Genomic DNA, 17,384 nt, shown 5'->3' with positions numbered 1-17,384 from the left:
CCAAGGGTCTGGCAGCGACGGGGCGGGGGACGCTTTCCTTCTACGTCGCTGCCGAGACCGCGACGGCTGGAGGCTGCCGCCCCCCGGGAGCGCCTGGATCTCTCGGCCGCAGCAGCGAGCGAACCAGGCTCGGCCAGCCTTCCCCGCCGGCGTCCAGCCAGCGTCGGGCCGCGGCCGAGGCGCGGGGAGGGCGGGGCCTGGTGCGGAGGAGGGCGGGGCGGGAACGCTCCCGAGAGCCTGGAGGCTGCCCGACAAAACCCCGAATGGCTGGAGGGCGCTCCACTGGTACCAGCCTTTCTGGGCAGAGCACGGATTTGACAGCTCGGCCGCGTGAGAATATCCGCTGACCCCGCAAGACCCAGGCGAGCGCTTCGCTGCCCAGCAAAGCCAGCTCTGCGAGGTTTCCACTTTCCAACGCTGGTTTCTGAGTCTGATCCGAGAAGACTGCCCCTTGGTGTGGAAGGAGAGCGTGAGCTCTGTCTTGCAGTTCGCTTGAAAGCCATCTATAGAAAAAGACACTCTGGTTCCACAGGTCACCCGGACGTTATGTTTTCATGAAGATTCGATTTCTCTGACACTGTTGTTACGTTTCTCGCTTAAAAAAAATACAAAGTGCTTTTGGGGACATGCTGAAAGGTAACTGAAGACTGCAAAGAAAAATCTCCAATTGTCATGGCTGAAGGGGAGAATGAAGTGAGATGGGATGGGCTGTGCAGTAGAGATTCAACTACTAGAGAGACGGCACTGGAAAACATTAGGCAGATCATTTTGAGAAAAACTGAGTATCTTCGTTCGGTGAAAGAGACACCTTATCGTCCATCGGACGGGCTTTCAGATGCTGGTTCTCTGGATGGGTTGAATAAGCTTCTTGCTCATCTGCTTATGCTTTCTAAGAGGTGTCCCTTTAAAGATGTAAGAGAGAAAAGCGAGTTTATTTTGAAGAGCGTCCAGGTAAGGAAGAGCATTGTAATTACAACTGTCTATGTAGTGAAATTTTACTTGCACTTAAATTCGCTTTGTGTTTACTTCTAATAGGTTGTTATATGAACTCATTATGAGTTCACTCTACATCTTAAAATTAGAATGTTCTATAAAACATTGAATTGGGGGCCAAAATTGTACAAGATGAACTAAAAAAAAAAAAAGCAATTTTCAAATATGAGTAAACAAGTATTGTCTTTCTAGAGAGTTTTAGCAGAAACTACATTCCTCCTGGGAAGATAAGTGAAAATTACAGTTATTTGCAAGTTAAGACTCTCTTTTCCTTTTATTTACTTTTACATGTTGTTGGGAAGTGTAGCCAGTATGCTTTTCACATTGTTACAAACTGTTCTGTGTGGAAAGTTTCACATTTAAAACTCTTTAAAATGATAAAGGACATTAAATGTTTCTTTGTCAGCTTGTTCAAGATAATTGGTGAAACAACTTTCTTTTGTTCTTAAAAACAAAACAAAAAATCCAGGGTCTGTTCTCTAAATGCAATCTTTTAAGAATTATATAAAATAATAAAAGCTTATGTTATAAAAGCTGACATCTTCAGAGTTAAAATTTGGACTCAGGTGGAATGTATGGTAGAAACACTTTTATGGTAAATTACTCAACCAGCTTTCTCTGTGTTTGCTTAAGTTGTTTGTTTCTTTTCATTTTCACATATGCACTCATTTAAATTGTGAGTGCAACAGGTTAAACGTATTATAGTTTTCCTCCTGTTTTGTACATAATCAATTTATCCCATTTTATTGATTTTTTGAAAGGTTGTTTTTTTAAGAGAGGTTGTTTTTAAATATTAAGAATGCTCAGTAGCCCTCTATACTTGTTCAAAGTATGTGTTGTTCAAAGTCATAGTGTGAAGTTTTTAAAATTTATAATTTACTTGTGTATACATGGAAATTAAGATAAACAGTTTTTCTGTTCTGTCTTGAATTTAGCTTAAAGCAATAGAAAAAAGAAGACTTAACAATCTTGGGATATTTCTTCTTAAAATTACTTTGGAAATAATCATTATAACTCCTTTATCCAGAGTTACCAGAGAGGAATTTTCTATTTACCCTTTTAAGCATCAAAAAGTTATATTTCTACCTCAGACTGCCTTTTTTTTTTTTTTTTTTTGGTAATGGGGTCATCATTGTGCACATCAATTACTGTTGCATAGCTAAAGGTGGCTTGTAGAAGACTATATGATTCATGTTTTTGAATTTTTGTGTTCAGTTCTGTTGTTTATTGTAGGTATACTTCATTTGGTTTCTTCTTTAACCTTTCATTTTGCTGCTTATTTTGTGTTAAAATGGGAAACCAGATAACCAATTTTGTTAAGCGTTATAGTGAAAACATAATCAATAAAAAAAGAAAAAAAGAGTTATAGTGAAAACAAGTAATTGGGCTCTGGGGAATACAGGGTTAAAGGACTATAATATAGTAAGTAAATGGGTACTGGAGTCAGATGACAGAGTAGGCTCAAACTATCTCTTTTATTTGTTTGTTTGTTTATTTATTGTTAAAATATATTTTTATTGATTTCAGAGAGGAAGGGAAAGGGAGAGAGAGAAATATCAATGATGAGAATCATTGATCGGCTGCCTCCTGCTCGCCCCCTACTGGGGATGGAACTTGCAACCTGAGCATATGCAGTCCGCAGGCCGACACTATCCACTAAGCAAAACCAGCTGGGGTGAATTATTATCTCTTTTATTAAGGTACTACATAATTTTGGACAAGTAAGTCACTGGACTTGTTTTAGCTTGGATTTCCACACCTGTAAAATGGGAATAATAAAATAGAGCTATTGTGAGAATTAAATGTGATGTAAAGTGTCCCACTACATTGTGGGTGATTCTCTCCCCTTTCATAAGTGAAATACATAGACTATATGATATAGTATATTTCAAGACTCATTCATCCTGCAAAATGATTCAAGACTCTCCTCAACTGTAAAGGTTTCCCATAGATTTAGATTCTTTTTTCATCTCTGCATCTATTGAACTTTATTCCTGCCACAATTTTAACAGGCACTTTACTTATATTGTGCTATAATCATGTTTATGTGTCTGTCTCCCCCAGGAGGGCTGTAAGTTCTCAAGAGTATTGGCTGGGACCTGGAAGCTACTAAATAAATATCTAGTAGATGAACAAATTTATATTTGGCTTCTTTTGTTTCTTATCAGTTTGAATAGATGAAGTTACCATAGTAGGGAGTTTCCATCCCCACATCATTCAATCATGCCTTCATTCAACCAGTGGCTATGGAACCCCAGGTGAATGCCATTCTAAGAACTGAGAACCAGTGGTCAACAATTTTGAAATTCTACTGAAGGGAGACAGACCATAAAGAAGTAAACAATTAATGTAATTTTAGATAGTAAGGGAAGACTTCCCTGAAGAGATGACATATAAGCAGAGATTTGATGAATGAATAAAAATTACCCTGGCAAAAATGAGATTTTTGAGGGGGACATAGGGATCAATACGTGTCTGTGACTCATGGCAAGAAAGAGCAGATTAAGTTCTAGGAATAGAAAGTAATGCATTGTAGTTGGGGCATACAGTTTGTTGGAAGTGTGAAAGCTTGAGCACAAACTTACATACGTAATCTCTCCTTGACTCAGTTTTCTTATCTGCAAAATGAGAATAATGCTAATAATTCTGCTTCACAATGAGAATAAAATGAAATAATGCTTGCAAAGCATAGCAAAGTGCCTCGCACGTAAGAAATGCTCAGTAATGTTAGGAATTCTTATTGCTTTTAGGCAGCCAGATAATAGGATCTTATAAGCCAGTGATGGCGAACCTATGACACGCGTGTCAGCACTGACACGCGTAGCCATTTCTGATGACACGCGGCCGCATGCCGAGGATGAAACATTTGCGACTAGAGTCTTGGAGTTAGTTTTTTCCTCAAAGTGACACACTACCCGAGTTACGCTCAGTTTTTTGGCGAAGTTTGACACACCAATCTCAAAAGGTTGCCCATCACTGTTATAAGCCTTGTTAAGATCTGTGGACTTTACCCTAGGAACAGGGAGAAGCCCCTGGGGAGTTTTGAGCAAGATGGTGACATATTCCATTGTGTATTAGAGGGATTGCTTTGGAAGCAATGAGGAGAATGGATTTCAGGGGTCAAAGTGGACGTGCAACATCAGGAGTTTGTCCACTAGCCCAAAGCAAAAATGATGGTGGAGTAGGATATAGTGGAAAAAGTGAATGGGTTTGGGAGATAGCTAGACATAATTGGATATAGGAGGTGAGGAAAATAACAAACATTAAGGATGGCTTGAAAGTTTCTGGCTTGAACTACTTGAGTAGTTCTAAAATTTCCAGAAACAGAGAGTGGGTCAATTTAGGGGGAATAAAGAGTTTTGATTCAGACATGTTGAGATTACATTGCCTATGTTGCATCCTATTAGAAAAAGCTCACCTGCTATACTACTGTTCTACCTACCATTATCTCTCACTTCTCCAGACTTAACCCATCCTCCACCTTTATATCCACCTGCAGAGCCATTTATCTAAAAAGAAAATCTGACCATGTTACTCTCCTGCCTAAAATCCTTTAAAATAGGACAGACTCTAAACTTCATAAGAATTCAGCGTCATCTGGCTTCCACTTACCACCCCAGCTCACTGCCCAGCACCCCCAGCCTCAGTATTCATACCCTAACATCAGCCTCACAGGGAAACCAAATAACTCAAATGTAGCACTCCAGAATGCTTTTTGTTATTCATTAGTAACAAAGCAGCAGAAGTTGAACTACATTTGCAATTCCTGCAGGTCAGCTCAGAGGACTACAGTTAGGAAGGGAGAGATGGTAGGGCATCTCTGTATTCCTGTTGTAATTTATTGATTTCACGTCAACATACTTAAATTTATTTAGCACATTTTTTGAGCACTATTCTGAGCCAAGCTCTGACTCAGGACTGGGGAGGTCAGTAAGATTTATTCTCCACTTTTGAGGAAGGTCATCTATTCTCATAGGGGGCTTTATATTTTAAAAATTTAACCCCATAATACTTTTTGATATGCTTGATTTCCCTAAACCAGTGATGGGCAACCTTTTGAGCTTGGTGTGTCAAACTTCGCCAAAAAACTGAGCATAACTCGGGTAGTGTGTCACTTTGAGGAAAAACATTATTTCGCAAATGTTTCATCCTCAGGAGCAGCAAATGTTTCATCCTTGGCATGCGGCTGCCTCAGTGGCCACGTGTCATCAAAAATGGCTACGCGTGTCAGTGCTGACACGCGTGTCATAGGTTCGCCATCACTGCCCTAAAAAAGGAACAGAAATAATGCACTGGCTCAATATACTAATAGAGTCCACTGGTAAACTTTAGTCTTTATAGCACTGTAATTAGGAGGTAAATGTGAATGTATATACATACATCCAAAGATTATGAGTAGTCAAAATAGCCAGGTACATTTTCAAGAATGGTCATTTGATTATTTTCATTTTCTTCTGAAAATGTCTGAAAGTAATTTGACTTATGATAGAAGATTTAGACCAAGTAACAAGGTATTTATCTTTAAGTGGGATGGAGGAGGCATTAAGTGATTGTTACACCCCAGTGAGAAATGAAACTTAGCTGTTGGGTATGGTGCACATTTACAGTTGTTGGAGTTCCAGATGGAGTATTCCTCTCTACCCCTGACTTACAGGATGAATCATATCTGCACTATCTATCCTCAGTGTCTTCTTTATAACATAATACATCCTGTCCTCTTCCTTTGTTCTGACTTTTCAGAAAGATTGAAACTAACAAGGATACTCCTTTTTTTTTTTTTTTAAGTTTTCAGCTTTTAAAATATTTTATTCCTTTTACAGTGTCCCAAATGGTCTGAAGCATAAGGGAAAAAACCCCAGAATGATTAATTTTTTATTTTACTTTTTAAAATATATTTTTATTGATTTTGGAGAGGAAGGGAGAGGGAGAGAGAGATAGAAACATCAATGGTGCGAAAGAATCATCTATCAGTTGCCTCCTGCATGCTCCCCACTATGGATTGAGCCCACAACCCAGGCATGTGCCCTTGACTGGAATCGAACCTGAGACCCTTCAGTCCTCAAGCCAAAATTCTATCCACTGAGCCAAACCAGCCAGGAGCTGATTAATTCTTTAAAATATATTTTTAACTGATTTCAGAGAGGAAGGCAGATAGATAGATGGAGAGAGGGAGAGAGAGGTCAATGAGAGAGAAACATTTCCCACATGCTCCCCTACTGGGGATCGAGCCTGCAACCCTCCTACAAGCCCCCAGCTGGGGACCGGGCATTCGTGGTTGATAGGTTGACACTCAATGACTGAAATGGACCAGAATGATTAATTTAAAAAATATTTCTCTAGCTTACTTATTGTTTGGTTCATAAATGGGAAGTAGTGTTTTGCAGGGAAATGGGATGTTGAACACTTATTAGATTTTGATTTGAGGTCATGGGTTGTTCATGATACCGTGGAGGACCCTGTGAACAGTTTAATTAGAATTTTCTTATCTTTAACACATGTGCTCTTAAGGTGATGTACAAATCATTCATGGAATAAAATAATTAGAAAATAGGTTTGTTGCTCTCTTTGTTTCAGAGTTATATTTTCCTTTTGGTAAGCTATTAGATATTTGGCAAATATCTTTTAAACCATTTGTATAGATAATCCTATCTAATAAAAGAGTAATATGCAAATTGACCATTACTCCAACACACAAGATGGCTGCCCCCATGTGGTCAAAGATGGCTGCCCCATGTGGACACAAGATGGCCACCACAAGATGGCCGGCAGGGGAGGGCAGTTGTTGGCAATCAGGCCAGCAGGGGAGGGCAGTTGGAAGGGACCAGGCCTGCAGGGGAGGGCAGTTAGGTGTGACCGGGCTGACAGAGGAGGGCAGTTGGGAGTGATCAGGCCTGCAGGGGAGGACAGTTGGGGTGACCAGGCAGCAGGGGAGAGCAGTTAGGGGCAACCAGCCTGGCAAGGGAGGGCAGTTAGGGGTGACCAGGCCGGCAGGGGAGGGCAGTTAGGCGTCAATCAGGCTGTCAGGGGAGTGGTTAGGGTGTGATCATGCTGGCAGGCAGATATGGTTAGGGACAATCAGGCAGGTAGGCAGGCCAGTGGTTGGGAGCCAGCAGTCCTGGATTGTGAGTCGGACATCCCTCGAGGGGTCCCAGATTGGAGAGGGTACAGGCTGAGCTTGAGGGACACCCCCACCCTGTGTGCATGAATTTCGTGCACCGGGCCTCTAGTAAATTAATAACTCAAATAGCTAATTTAAGGATTTGTCGAAACTTTGACCCTACAGAAGGTAGTTGTGGAATCTTGGGTGTAATAAAGGATTATTAATCACTTAAAACTTTGACATAATGGGGCCCTGAATGGTGTTATGTCTTAATCATAAAGAGTTTTCATATTTAAAAATAGAAAATATTTATGTGGCAGCAAATTAGTGTGGACTGGAGGAACTGTAGACATGGGAAAAGTTAGAATTTGTGGAAAGACTAGGGGAGATGCTAGGGAAAGGGGAGGCAATGCTTAAAATACATAGAAGGATAAAAGTATTGCTGGAGTTCATCAGTACCCAGCAAGCCTTGCCACTAATTTTAATCTTCTTTATCACAATTTCTCAAACAGTCATTTTTTTTTCATACTATGGTAAAATACTTGCTTTTTTAATGGAAGTCAGTGGAAAGGGGGATTTACTTTGACCCAGCTTTTCTAGATCACTTATTACATTAAGTGAAAAAGACCATAGTTGACCTTGATGAAATTATGCTAGCACAGTATACTCGGGCATCTGAGGGTTCTTCAGACTATTTGATGATGACATTGCTAGGGGCATTGGGCAGACTGGAAATTTAAGTATGAAAAACTCAGCCAGATACTCATACTATGGGAACATTATTTCTTGCTTTGCTTTTTCCCCTGATGGTTACTACACCAAGTAGTATTGATAAAGTACATTTACCATGACTTTAGTGTATAGAAGAAGTCTTTAAAAATATTCTTGTGGTGTGGTGTGTTTTTTAATGCCTTTTTCACTGGAAATATTTAGGGAGTTTTTGTAGGGTAACAGTTAGGACCATTTATTGGATTTTCCCAGTTGGTAATTTTATTGTTAAAAGCTGTGTATTACTAGTAAACTGTCACAATTTGTGATATTTCGAAAGACTCGTGAAATTTGGCAACATGAGAATTATCTGTCTTCTCATGCTCTAATCTCTGTTATATAACTACTTACAGAAAAATCTGATTATGGTAGTTTGCAATGAAATATGGAATTACCTTAGAAAAATGAGATACTTTAAGTTTTATATTTTATTTAAACTTACCCAGTTTTTTAACTTAAAAAGGGAAAGTTCTTCGTAGATTTACAAAGTATTACTCATAATATATCTTGAAACAACTTCCTAAGCTTTTAAATTATATTAAAGGGAAATAAAATTTGTGATATGAGTTTTGTGAGTTGTATTACCCAAATCAACTTAATATATAAATATTCATTAAAGGAATAGTATTCACTTAGTCTTTTAACTTAATTGTATAAATTGACAAACTACTAAGTATATATGTATATATACATATGCCTTTTTTAAAAAAATAGCTAGGATAATTTGTCAATTCTGTGTGTAATGTTCAGTAAAGTCTAATTAGAATTTTAGTAACCCCACTAAAATGAGCATTTACTGTTTTGATACTTCAGTGTTTGACAAGCACTGCATACTTGTCTTTAAATTTTACATGATTTCATTTTCTAGCAACTTGGCAGGTGTTAAGCTGTCTATAATTATAACTGAGTAATTTTTCAAATGCTATTCATAGCCTAAACACAGCAAGAAATTCTTCCGATCATGTGATAAAGACCAAGCCTTGCAAAATAGTGGTAGGGTGATATGTCCAATGGAACTGAAAGACATAGTTAGGAGAAGTCTTTCAAAAGTAAAAATTGATAGGGAGACAGGTTTTCTCATCAAATAAGGTCTCTCGAAGTCATTGATATGATTACATCTCACCAAATTAAGATGTGCCTTACTCAACTAACAAGTAAGGTATACATTGGCAGACTTACATTACTAAATATAACTTAAACTTATTCAGTTTTGTTGTATAATAAATAATTGACATTTTACTGAACCAATATAGATTTGACCACTGAACCTCGTGAATTATTTCTTCTCATTTCATTCATTAGGTGTTTGTTGTATGCTTACTATTTAATAAACACTATGCTTATCTATCTTTTGACATGTCAAAGGAAAGGCTGTAATTTTCACTAATTTTAATAATGACTCTACTTAAAAAAACAAAACAAAACAGTTCTGGCCAGGTAGCTCAGACGGTTAGAGCATCATCCCAATATGCCAAGGTTGCAGGTTCAATCCCGGATCAGGGCACATACAAGAATCAACCAATGAGTGCATAAATAGTGGAACAACAAATCGATGATTCTCTCTCCTCTCTCTCTCTCTCTCTCTCTCTCTCTCTCTCAAATCAATAAATAAATTTAAACAAAAAAAAAACAAAAGAAGCTTGTATTTTATTTTTTATCTCCTTTGTGATGTGATTATAAAAACTAAAGGAGATAATATTGATAAAGCATTTTGTAAGCTTCAATATACTGTATAAATTTAATTTTGAATTAACATTTGGAACTTTTACTTATATGTAAATGAGGATAATAATACCAATTTTACAGGGTAGTTTTGAGAATTAAATAACATGAAAAGCATGGAGAAGTGGGCCTGGTTCATAGTAAGCACTCAACCAATATTGGTGATGATGAAGATGAAGATGATGACCTTGATCTAGGTCATTTAGATAAAAAAAATTAAACTCCAAACTAGCATTCCTTTTGGGTTTTTATATTTACTAGAGTTTAGGATTTTTATGGGATTATTATATATTAGGAGCCCAGCGCGCGAGACGCTGCCCACCCACCTGCAGCCCTGCCTTGACACCGGAACCTGTCCACGCAGAGCTCCAGTGCGCCTGGCCCAGCCCCCAAACCCTCTGGCCTCTGGCAGCTTCAAGCCCCGACCTCAATTCCTCCAGTTGTCTCGGGCTGGTCCCGCCTTCTCTGGGCGCCTCCCCACTTCTGCCCCCGTCTCTGGAGCAACTCAGAGGCTCCTCCCTGTCATGGCGATGGAGGAGAGCATGGAAGCCTCCCGCCTGCTGCGCTGTGCTCCTTCCCCTGGCAGGTGGGCCACGGGATACTCTGAGTGCGAGCGGTGGGTGGTGAAGGACTGGTGAGGGGGTCGCTATGGGCTCTCACCCCTGCCCTCCCCAGCATGGGATGGTCCCGCCTCCCCCGGGTGCATCCCCTGCTTCAGACCCATCTCCAGAGCTACGCCCCAGTTAATATGCTAATGACCTGGTCATTACCATTACTGCGTCCCGCTTGTTAGCATATTAGCTCTTTATTAGTATAGATTTTTAAAACTGATTTCAGAGATGAAGGAAGAGAGAGTCAGAAACATCAATGATGAGAGAGAATCATTGATCAGCTGCCTCCTGCATGCCCCCTATGGGGATTGAGCCTGCAACCCAGACATGTGCCCCTGACCAGAATTGAACCCAGGATCCTTCAGTCCACAGGTCGACACTCTATCCACAGAGCAAAACCAGCTAGGCCCATGTATTAACACTTCTAATTGCCTTTTGAACATTAAATATTTATATATTGGCTGATTAATAAAAATGTCCAACTTTATGAGGGTTCTTCTAACCAGTCACTACCCCACACTTGCTCAGAGTTTTGCCCCAGAGATGGTGGCACATCTATGACATCTATCTCCTCCTTGAAGTTCAACGCCATTCTGGTATGTCAGCATGACACTAGCAGGCAGGATTTGCAAACAGGCAGGGGTGCAAGCAGGCAGCTCCATGTGTCATCCAAGTGGTCAGGTGCACACATAGAGATCCATGACTAAGGCCTGTGCTTCAGTACCTAGGCACCATTGGAGGATGAATGGTCAAGACCATAGGCTTCGAAGTTAGTCAGACCTGGCTTTAAACGCTCTTCTGTCAAACTCCGTGATGTTGGGCAAGTTACATAACTTTCTTACACGTCTCAGTTCCCCCACAGAATTTGTGAGGATTAAATGAGGTCACATGTGCAATCCTTACTGGAACCGTGTAAGCACTAAGTGAACGTTAACTATTAGTTTTATGTTCTGCCCACTCAGTGCCATGGCACAATATGCTCTTTAGGGTTCCCTAAGTCTCTGGGCAGCTGGGAAAGCTTTCACCTACTTTCCAAGTTCCCTGGCTCTAGGGAATAGCACTCTAAAGGAAATAGCACTTCTAGGAATCAAATTAAGGATTTTATAAATACTTTTTTTTTTACAACACCACCATAAGAAGTAATACGGTATTATTATCCCCATTTTATGTATCAGAAAAAATTAAGGCCCAGAGAGGTTAAATAACGCCCAAATTATCATTGCTAGGAAGAGGAGGAGCCAGATTTCAAACCCAGGTGGTGAGATTCCATAGTTTCACCATTATACTGTACTATCTGAATAAAAATTTCATATAAGTTTCCTAACACTGAAAATATATACTATTTTTCTAAATTACTTTTGCTTCAGGATGAAATGAAAACTTGAATGTTTCTAGAGGAAACCACACTTGCACATCAAATTCTTTTTTGTTAATCCTCACCCAAGGAGTTTTTTCCCCCAGTGATTTTTAGAGAGAGTGGAAGGGAGGAGGAGAGACAGAGAGAAACATGGATGCCAGAGAGATTGCCTCCCGCACACACCCTGACCGGGGTGGGAAGCTAGTGGGCAACTGAGGTACATGCTCCTGACCAGAATCGAACTCTCAACCCTTCAGTCAGTGGGCCAGCGCTCCAACCACTGAACCCAACAGGCCAGGGCTCAAATTCTCATTTAAACTCTCCCTCATCTTGAAATTGCATTTGAACCCTGCCAAATCTCAAACTTTCATAGTGGCATGTTAATTTTCATTATGTTGTCATAAATTTCAGCTGATTGCAAGGTGGCTCTGCACTGTGATCTTGAAAGTGTGGTATACAAAAGATTTATCTTTACATTAAGAGATTACCAAGTAAAATGATTTCTTTAGTGAACTGCCTAAAATAAAATTTGGTATATTTCCATGAGTAATAGAGTAAAGTTAGCTTTGAATGTTAAAAGAGCATTCTCCTAGCTAGTTCATTGTTGCCATGACAGTGCTGGCAGGGTGAGTGTTGTAGTAACTCCTTGCAGTGATCTTATTTTAGACCCTAACGTTTGCAAAGCTGAACATCCCCGTCCCTGCCCGACAAGTAACTCTAGTGGAAAAGTACTGGTTTTATAATTGGCTTCTGGCTTTGTAGCTGAAAGACTGCACTATTGTAGGCTTAGAAAAATAGTGTAGGAGTGTTGAGTATTTTTCCTGTAGATTATGAATGTTTGAAATTTCCCAAAATATGGTATTGCATTACATGTCATACAGCAAATTGTTTACAGCTAAAAAGGGACCTCAGTAGTCTTTTTAAAAATCTACCCCAGATTTTATCATACATTGAGCTCATATAGAAATCATTTTTCCATTGGTGTGTCTCCTGTGCATACTTGAAAGTCTTTAGATTCTTTATTCAGTTATTATGGAAAATTAACATTAGAACCATAAATGATTATGTTTAAACAGTGTAGAAAGGTGCTTTTTTCTTAATCTTTCCATTATTCAACTTTTATCTGATCAAATTTTAACATTTTAATCTTGATTTCCTTAAATTATGAGCTAACTTATGTAATGATTTAAAGAAATTACTCAATTTGAACTTTTGTAGTTAAACTAACATAATTGTTGAGGTGTTTTAAAGTACTTCACTAATATTTTCTAATTGTAAATCCTGTTATAACTATACTGTTACTCTAAAATATTTTCAACTCATAATAGTAAGTGCATTTTGTATACTTTTGTATACCATTTGTTCAGAGTTTTGATATTAAAAATCTAATAGAGTATGATAAAATGATTTTAACAAACTTTGTCAAAGAAGATGGAAATTTTAATTCTATACTTCCTTCATTAGTGACAATTACTACAAATAATTACATTTATTTTTTTCCTAAATGGTGCATTCAAAGCTTAGCTCATCTTCCTTAAATGCTGATGTAAGCAAATCTTGCACAATTGGGTCTGTACTAAGTAATTAAGTATGGCTGTCAGGCAAGCCCTTCCTTTTTTTTATATATTAATCATTTTAATATATAAAATGATTTCCTAAACAAAATATTTGACCCCAAGCTAGAGTTGTATTTAACTTTTTCACCAAGTAATGGGTATTTTAATCTTTATTTTTTAATTCCTTTTAATGCATTTTATTATCTCCCTACTGGTAATTATTCAGACTAAGAGGTGTCTAATTTTAAATTACACTTATCTTTGATGGCTCTTTCTTTGAATTTGAAAGTAGGTGTGTAGTAAAATGTCGAATCAAACCTTAAGATAAATATTCGGTCATTTTGATTGTACATACATATATTTATAGTAAATGCTTTTATTGGCTGGAATGAAACTAAATTATGGTTAGTTCTTTTTTCTTTGTTAAAATATTTAATAACAGGGTTACTGTTTTGTTTTTTCCTGAATCCTACAGCACCTCCAGCTGACCTCCCTTCAGCTAAGGTTGAAATTAGTATGGTTGTTTAAAGTAAGAACTCATTTTAAATCTTTCTTTGTACCTGACACTGTTCTCGCACTGTGAAGGATATAAAAAGTAGGAGACAACCACTACACTTAAGACCTTTCCAATGACATAGAGGAAAAAATTTAAAAACAAATCAAGACTGTGACTAAAAATGTTAAGTTTTATGGTACTAAGTTGACAAAAGTGTAACTGTTGGTGGGGGACTGTACATAGTAATTCTACATTTAGGAAATCATCTGAGAAGAGATTTATGTATGATAATAATTACTATAGTGCTAGTTCTGATATAAATGTATTATCTATATGTATTTTTATATGTAAGTGGGAATATAACCCATTTAAATTATGGATTAAGTTATGGTGCATCCATATAAAGGACTATTATACAGTTATTAAAAGTTGTTTGAAAATATATTTATAAGAAAAGAATAAATATATATGTAAGTGGAAAAGCAAGTTTTAAAGCAGTATGCCAAGTATATATATTTTTTATAGAGAGGGCAAAAAGTCAGGAAACCAATATGCACCAAAATATTAACTGTAATTCTCTTTTATTTTATTTTTAATATATATTTTTATTGTTGATAGTATTTCAGATAGCTCCCATTTTCTTCCCTTTTCTCTCCCACTCCCAGCCCCTACCCACTCCCCACCCCCCAGGTCTTCACAACCCTATTGCCTGTGTCCATGGGCTATGCATATCCTATATAATAAAGAGCTAATATGCAAATAGTTGTCACCACCATAATGGCTCAGATACTCAATGTTGGGGAGAGAGGAATGGGGACCAGCCAGGCACAAATGAGCTCGTGAGAGAGGAATGGGGACCAGCCAGGCTGTGGCCCGGGAGAGGGTCAAGCTGCACACCCTGTGGTCCCGGGCACCAGTGGCTGGGCTGCGGCCCGGGAGAGGAACAAGCCGCCTGCCCTGTGGTCCCGGGTACCAGTGGCTGGGGCTGCAGTCCGGAAGAGGGACAAGCTGCCAGCCCCACAGTCCCGGGCACCAGTGGCTGCACCTGCGTCTGCGGCCCAGGAGAGAGACAAGCAGCCTGCCCTGTGGTCCCGGGCGCCAGTGGCTGGCTGTGCCTGCACCTGCGACCTGGGAGAGGGACAAGCCACCCACTCCGCAGTCCCAGGCACCTGCGGCTGTGGCCCAGGCGAAGCTGCCTGCTCATGGTCCCCTGCGGCTGTGGCCGGCCTGGGCAAAGCCATCCCGGGTTTCAGGTCCTGGGTGCCTGCAGCTGGCCAGAGGGAAGAAGCCTGGGTCCTGGGTGCCTATGACTGGCCGGAGGAGGGAATCCTGGGTCCCGGGTGTGGGGTGAGGCAGAGGCGGTTAGGGGTCATCAGGCCAGCAGGGGAGCAGTTAGGGGCAATCAGGCAGGCAGGCAGGCAGAGGTGGTTAGGGGAGATCAGGCAGGCAGGCAGAGGGGTTGGGGGAAATCAGGCAGGCAGGCAGGTAAGCGGTTAGGAGCCAACGGTCCCGGATTGCCAGAGGCAGTCGGACATCCCCCGAGGGGTCCTGGATTGGAGAAGGTGCAGGCTGGGCTAAGGACCCCGCCCCCACCCCATGCACAAATTTCATGCACCGAGCCTCTAGTAAGTATGTAAGTTCTTTGGTTTATCTCTTCTTGTCCCCCAAACTCCACATTGATGTATGTCAATCTGTTCCATGGATCCCTGCTTCAGATCTTATTTTGTTGGTCAATTCCTTTTGTTCATTAGATTCCACAAATAAGTGAGATCATCTGATAATTTGTCTTTCTCAGTTTGGCTTATTTCACTTAGCATAATATTTTCCAGGTCCATCCATGCTGTCCCAAAGGGTAAGAGAGTCCTCTTTTTTACAGCTGCATAATATTCCATCAGTGTAAGTGTCCCATAGGTTTTTTATCCATTGGTAATAGATATTCTTTATGGAGAGAGACACATCTATCATATGCCTCCTATACACCCCCTTCTGGGGATGTGCACACAACCAAGGTACATGCCCTTGACTGGAATCGAACCTGGGACCCTTCAGTCTGCAGGCTGACGCTCTATCCACTGAGCCAAACTGGTTAGGGAGGAGTAAATACATTTGATGTAATAATTAACTTTACTTTTCAGCTCATCTGTTTGTTTATACAAGTATACACTGTTCTGTTTCTATCCCCAACATGCCCAAATCAAACCTCTGATGACTGGCGGGAAGTAATTAATGTTCTGTTGTACTTTCCTGTAGATTACATTTTGGCCTCATCTTTGTTTTCTTTTTATGGTCCCCTTTTATTTTCCTTTCCTTCTCACTATAGTATTGAGCATTATAAATAAAACAGTTCAGCTTGGCTATACCATTAAAATTTGAAGATTGAGATGGCTAAAGTAAAATTTACATTAATTATATTTTATAGGTCATTGAAAGGAAGTAGAACTAGATAGGATCTTGAGTCTGTCTGATGAATTAACCTTACAGCATAAACTAGGGCTGATGTTCAGCCAATATTCATTGGCACAGCATACGTGTTAAAATACTGAAGTATTTTCATACCAGCTGGTAAATAGTAAATAGAAACTGCAAAAGCAATAAAATAAATGATACATAATCAAGATGGGTGGTTTATCTTAGAAACCACACAGGCACTTGGGTTCCAAGGTGAACTGATCACTGAAGGATAGAACTAGGAAGTTTGCCCAAATGCCTTGTTATTTATTTCAGGATAGGAGAGAGGACCAGGCAGGTGAACCTAATCTGTAAACCCACAAAAGAAGTGGCCAGTTGTGCCAAGAGTCCAGGCTTGCTGGTAACCGAGGAGTCTGCCACAAGTCAGAGACAGAGACACTCAGGGTTCAGTCTCTCAGGTCAGGTTGAGCAGCTTTTCTTTAAGAATTGAATTAGTTATCTGTTACTTCATAACAAATTTGATGGTTTAAAACAGTACATATTTATTATACTAGAGGCCCGATGCACGAAATTCCTGCAAGAGTAGGTATTTTTTCCCCCGGCCGCAGCACTGGCTTCCCTCTGGCACCTGGGACCTGGGCTTCCCTCGCAGCCCCGGCTTTGTCCAGAAGGACTTCAGTCTAATTAGCATATTATGCTTTTATTATTATAGATTATTATAGACAATTTCTGTGCATCAGGAATATAGCTATAGCTTAGCAAGGACCTCTGCTTCAGAGTCTCTCATGAGGCTGCAATTAAGGTGGTGGTCAGGATTGTGATCTCATCTGACAGCTCAAATGGGGAAGGATTTGCTTCTAATTTACATGACTGTTGTCAGGATTCAGTTTCTAGAGTTGTGAGCCTTCATTGAGTGGAGGCTACTCTCAGTTCTTTGCCATGTGGGCCTCTGTACTTGCTTATTCAGAGAAAGCACCTGAGAAGAACAAGAGACTTAAGTACCAGCAAAAAGATATCAGCAAGATGGAACTCATGGTTTTTTATAACCTAATCTTGGAAGAGGCATACCATCATATTTGCCTTAGTCTGTTCATTAGAAGCAAATCACTAGGTCCAGCCCATACTCAAGAGGAGCGATTACACATGGAATGAATACCAGGAGGTAGGGATCATTGGGAACCATTTTAAAAGCAGCCTACCACAGCATACCTCCTGAAGCTAGAGGTTGGGCAGAGTGGGCCTCCTTGCTTACTGTAAAGAGAGTTGTGGTTTAGGTTATGTGCCCAGGAACCTAATTCATGTCTAGAAGAGAGTGTGGCCCAGTAAGTGATAGTATGAGCTCAAGCTCTGTTCCTTCCCCACCCTTGCAACC

At 39.9% G+C, this 17,384-nt stretch overlaps 1 protein-coding gene across 2 annotated transcripts in view; it reads left to right on the top strand.

Moving 5' to 3' along the window:
* Positions 1-128: 128 nt before the first annotated feature.
* Positions 129-17,384, top strand: part of SESN1 (sestrin 1) — a 94,395-nt gene continuing 77,139 nt past the window's right edge. For both annotated transcript variants that reach the window (XM_054722631.1, XM_054722632.1), the window contains exon 1: positions 129-951. In XM_054722631.1, the coding sequence (XP_054578606.1) occupies positions 673-951 (279 nt within the window). In that variant the 5' untranslated portion in view covers positions 129-672. The remainder of the gene's footprint in view (positions 952-17,384) is intronic.

The sequence above is a fragment of the Eptesicus fuscus genome, chromosome 10 (assembly GCF_027574615.1).
Source record: "Eptesicus fuscus isolate TK198812 chromosome 10, DD_ASM_mEF_20220401, whole genome shotgun sequence".
NCBI classification, from domain to species: Eukaryota; Metazoa; Chordata; class Mammalia; order Chiroptera; family Vespertilionidae; genus Eptesicus; species Eptesicus fuscus.
This window is presented reverse-complemented; position numbering and strand designations above follow the sequence as displayed.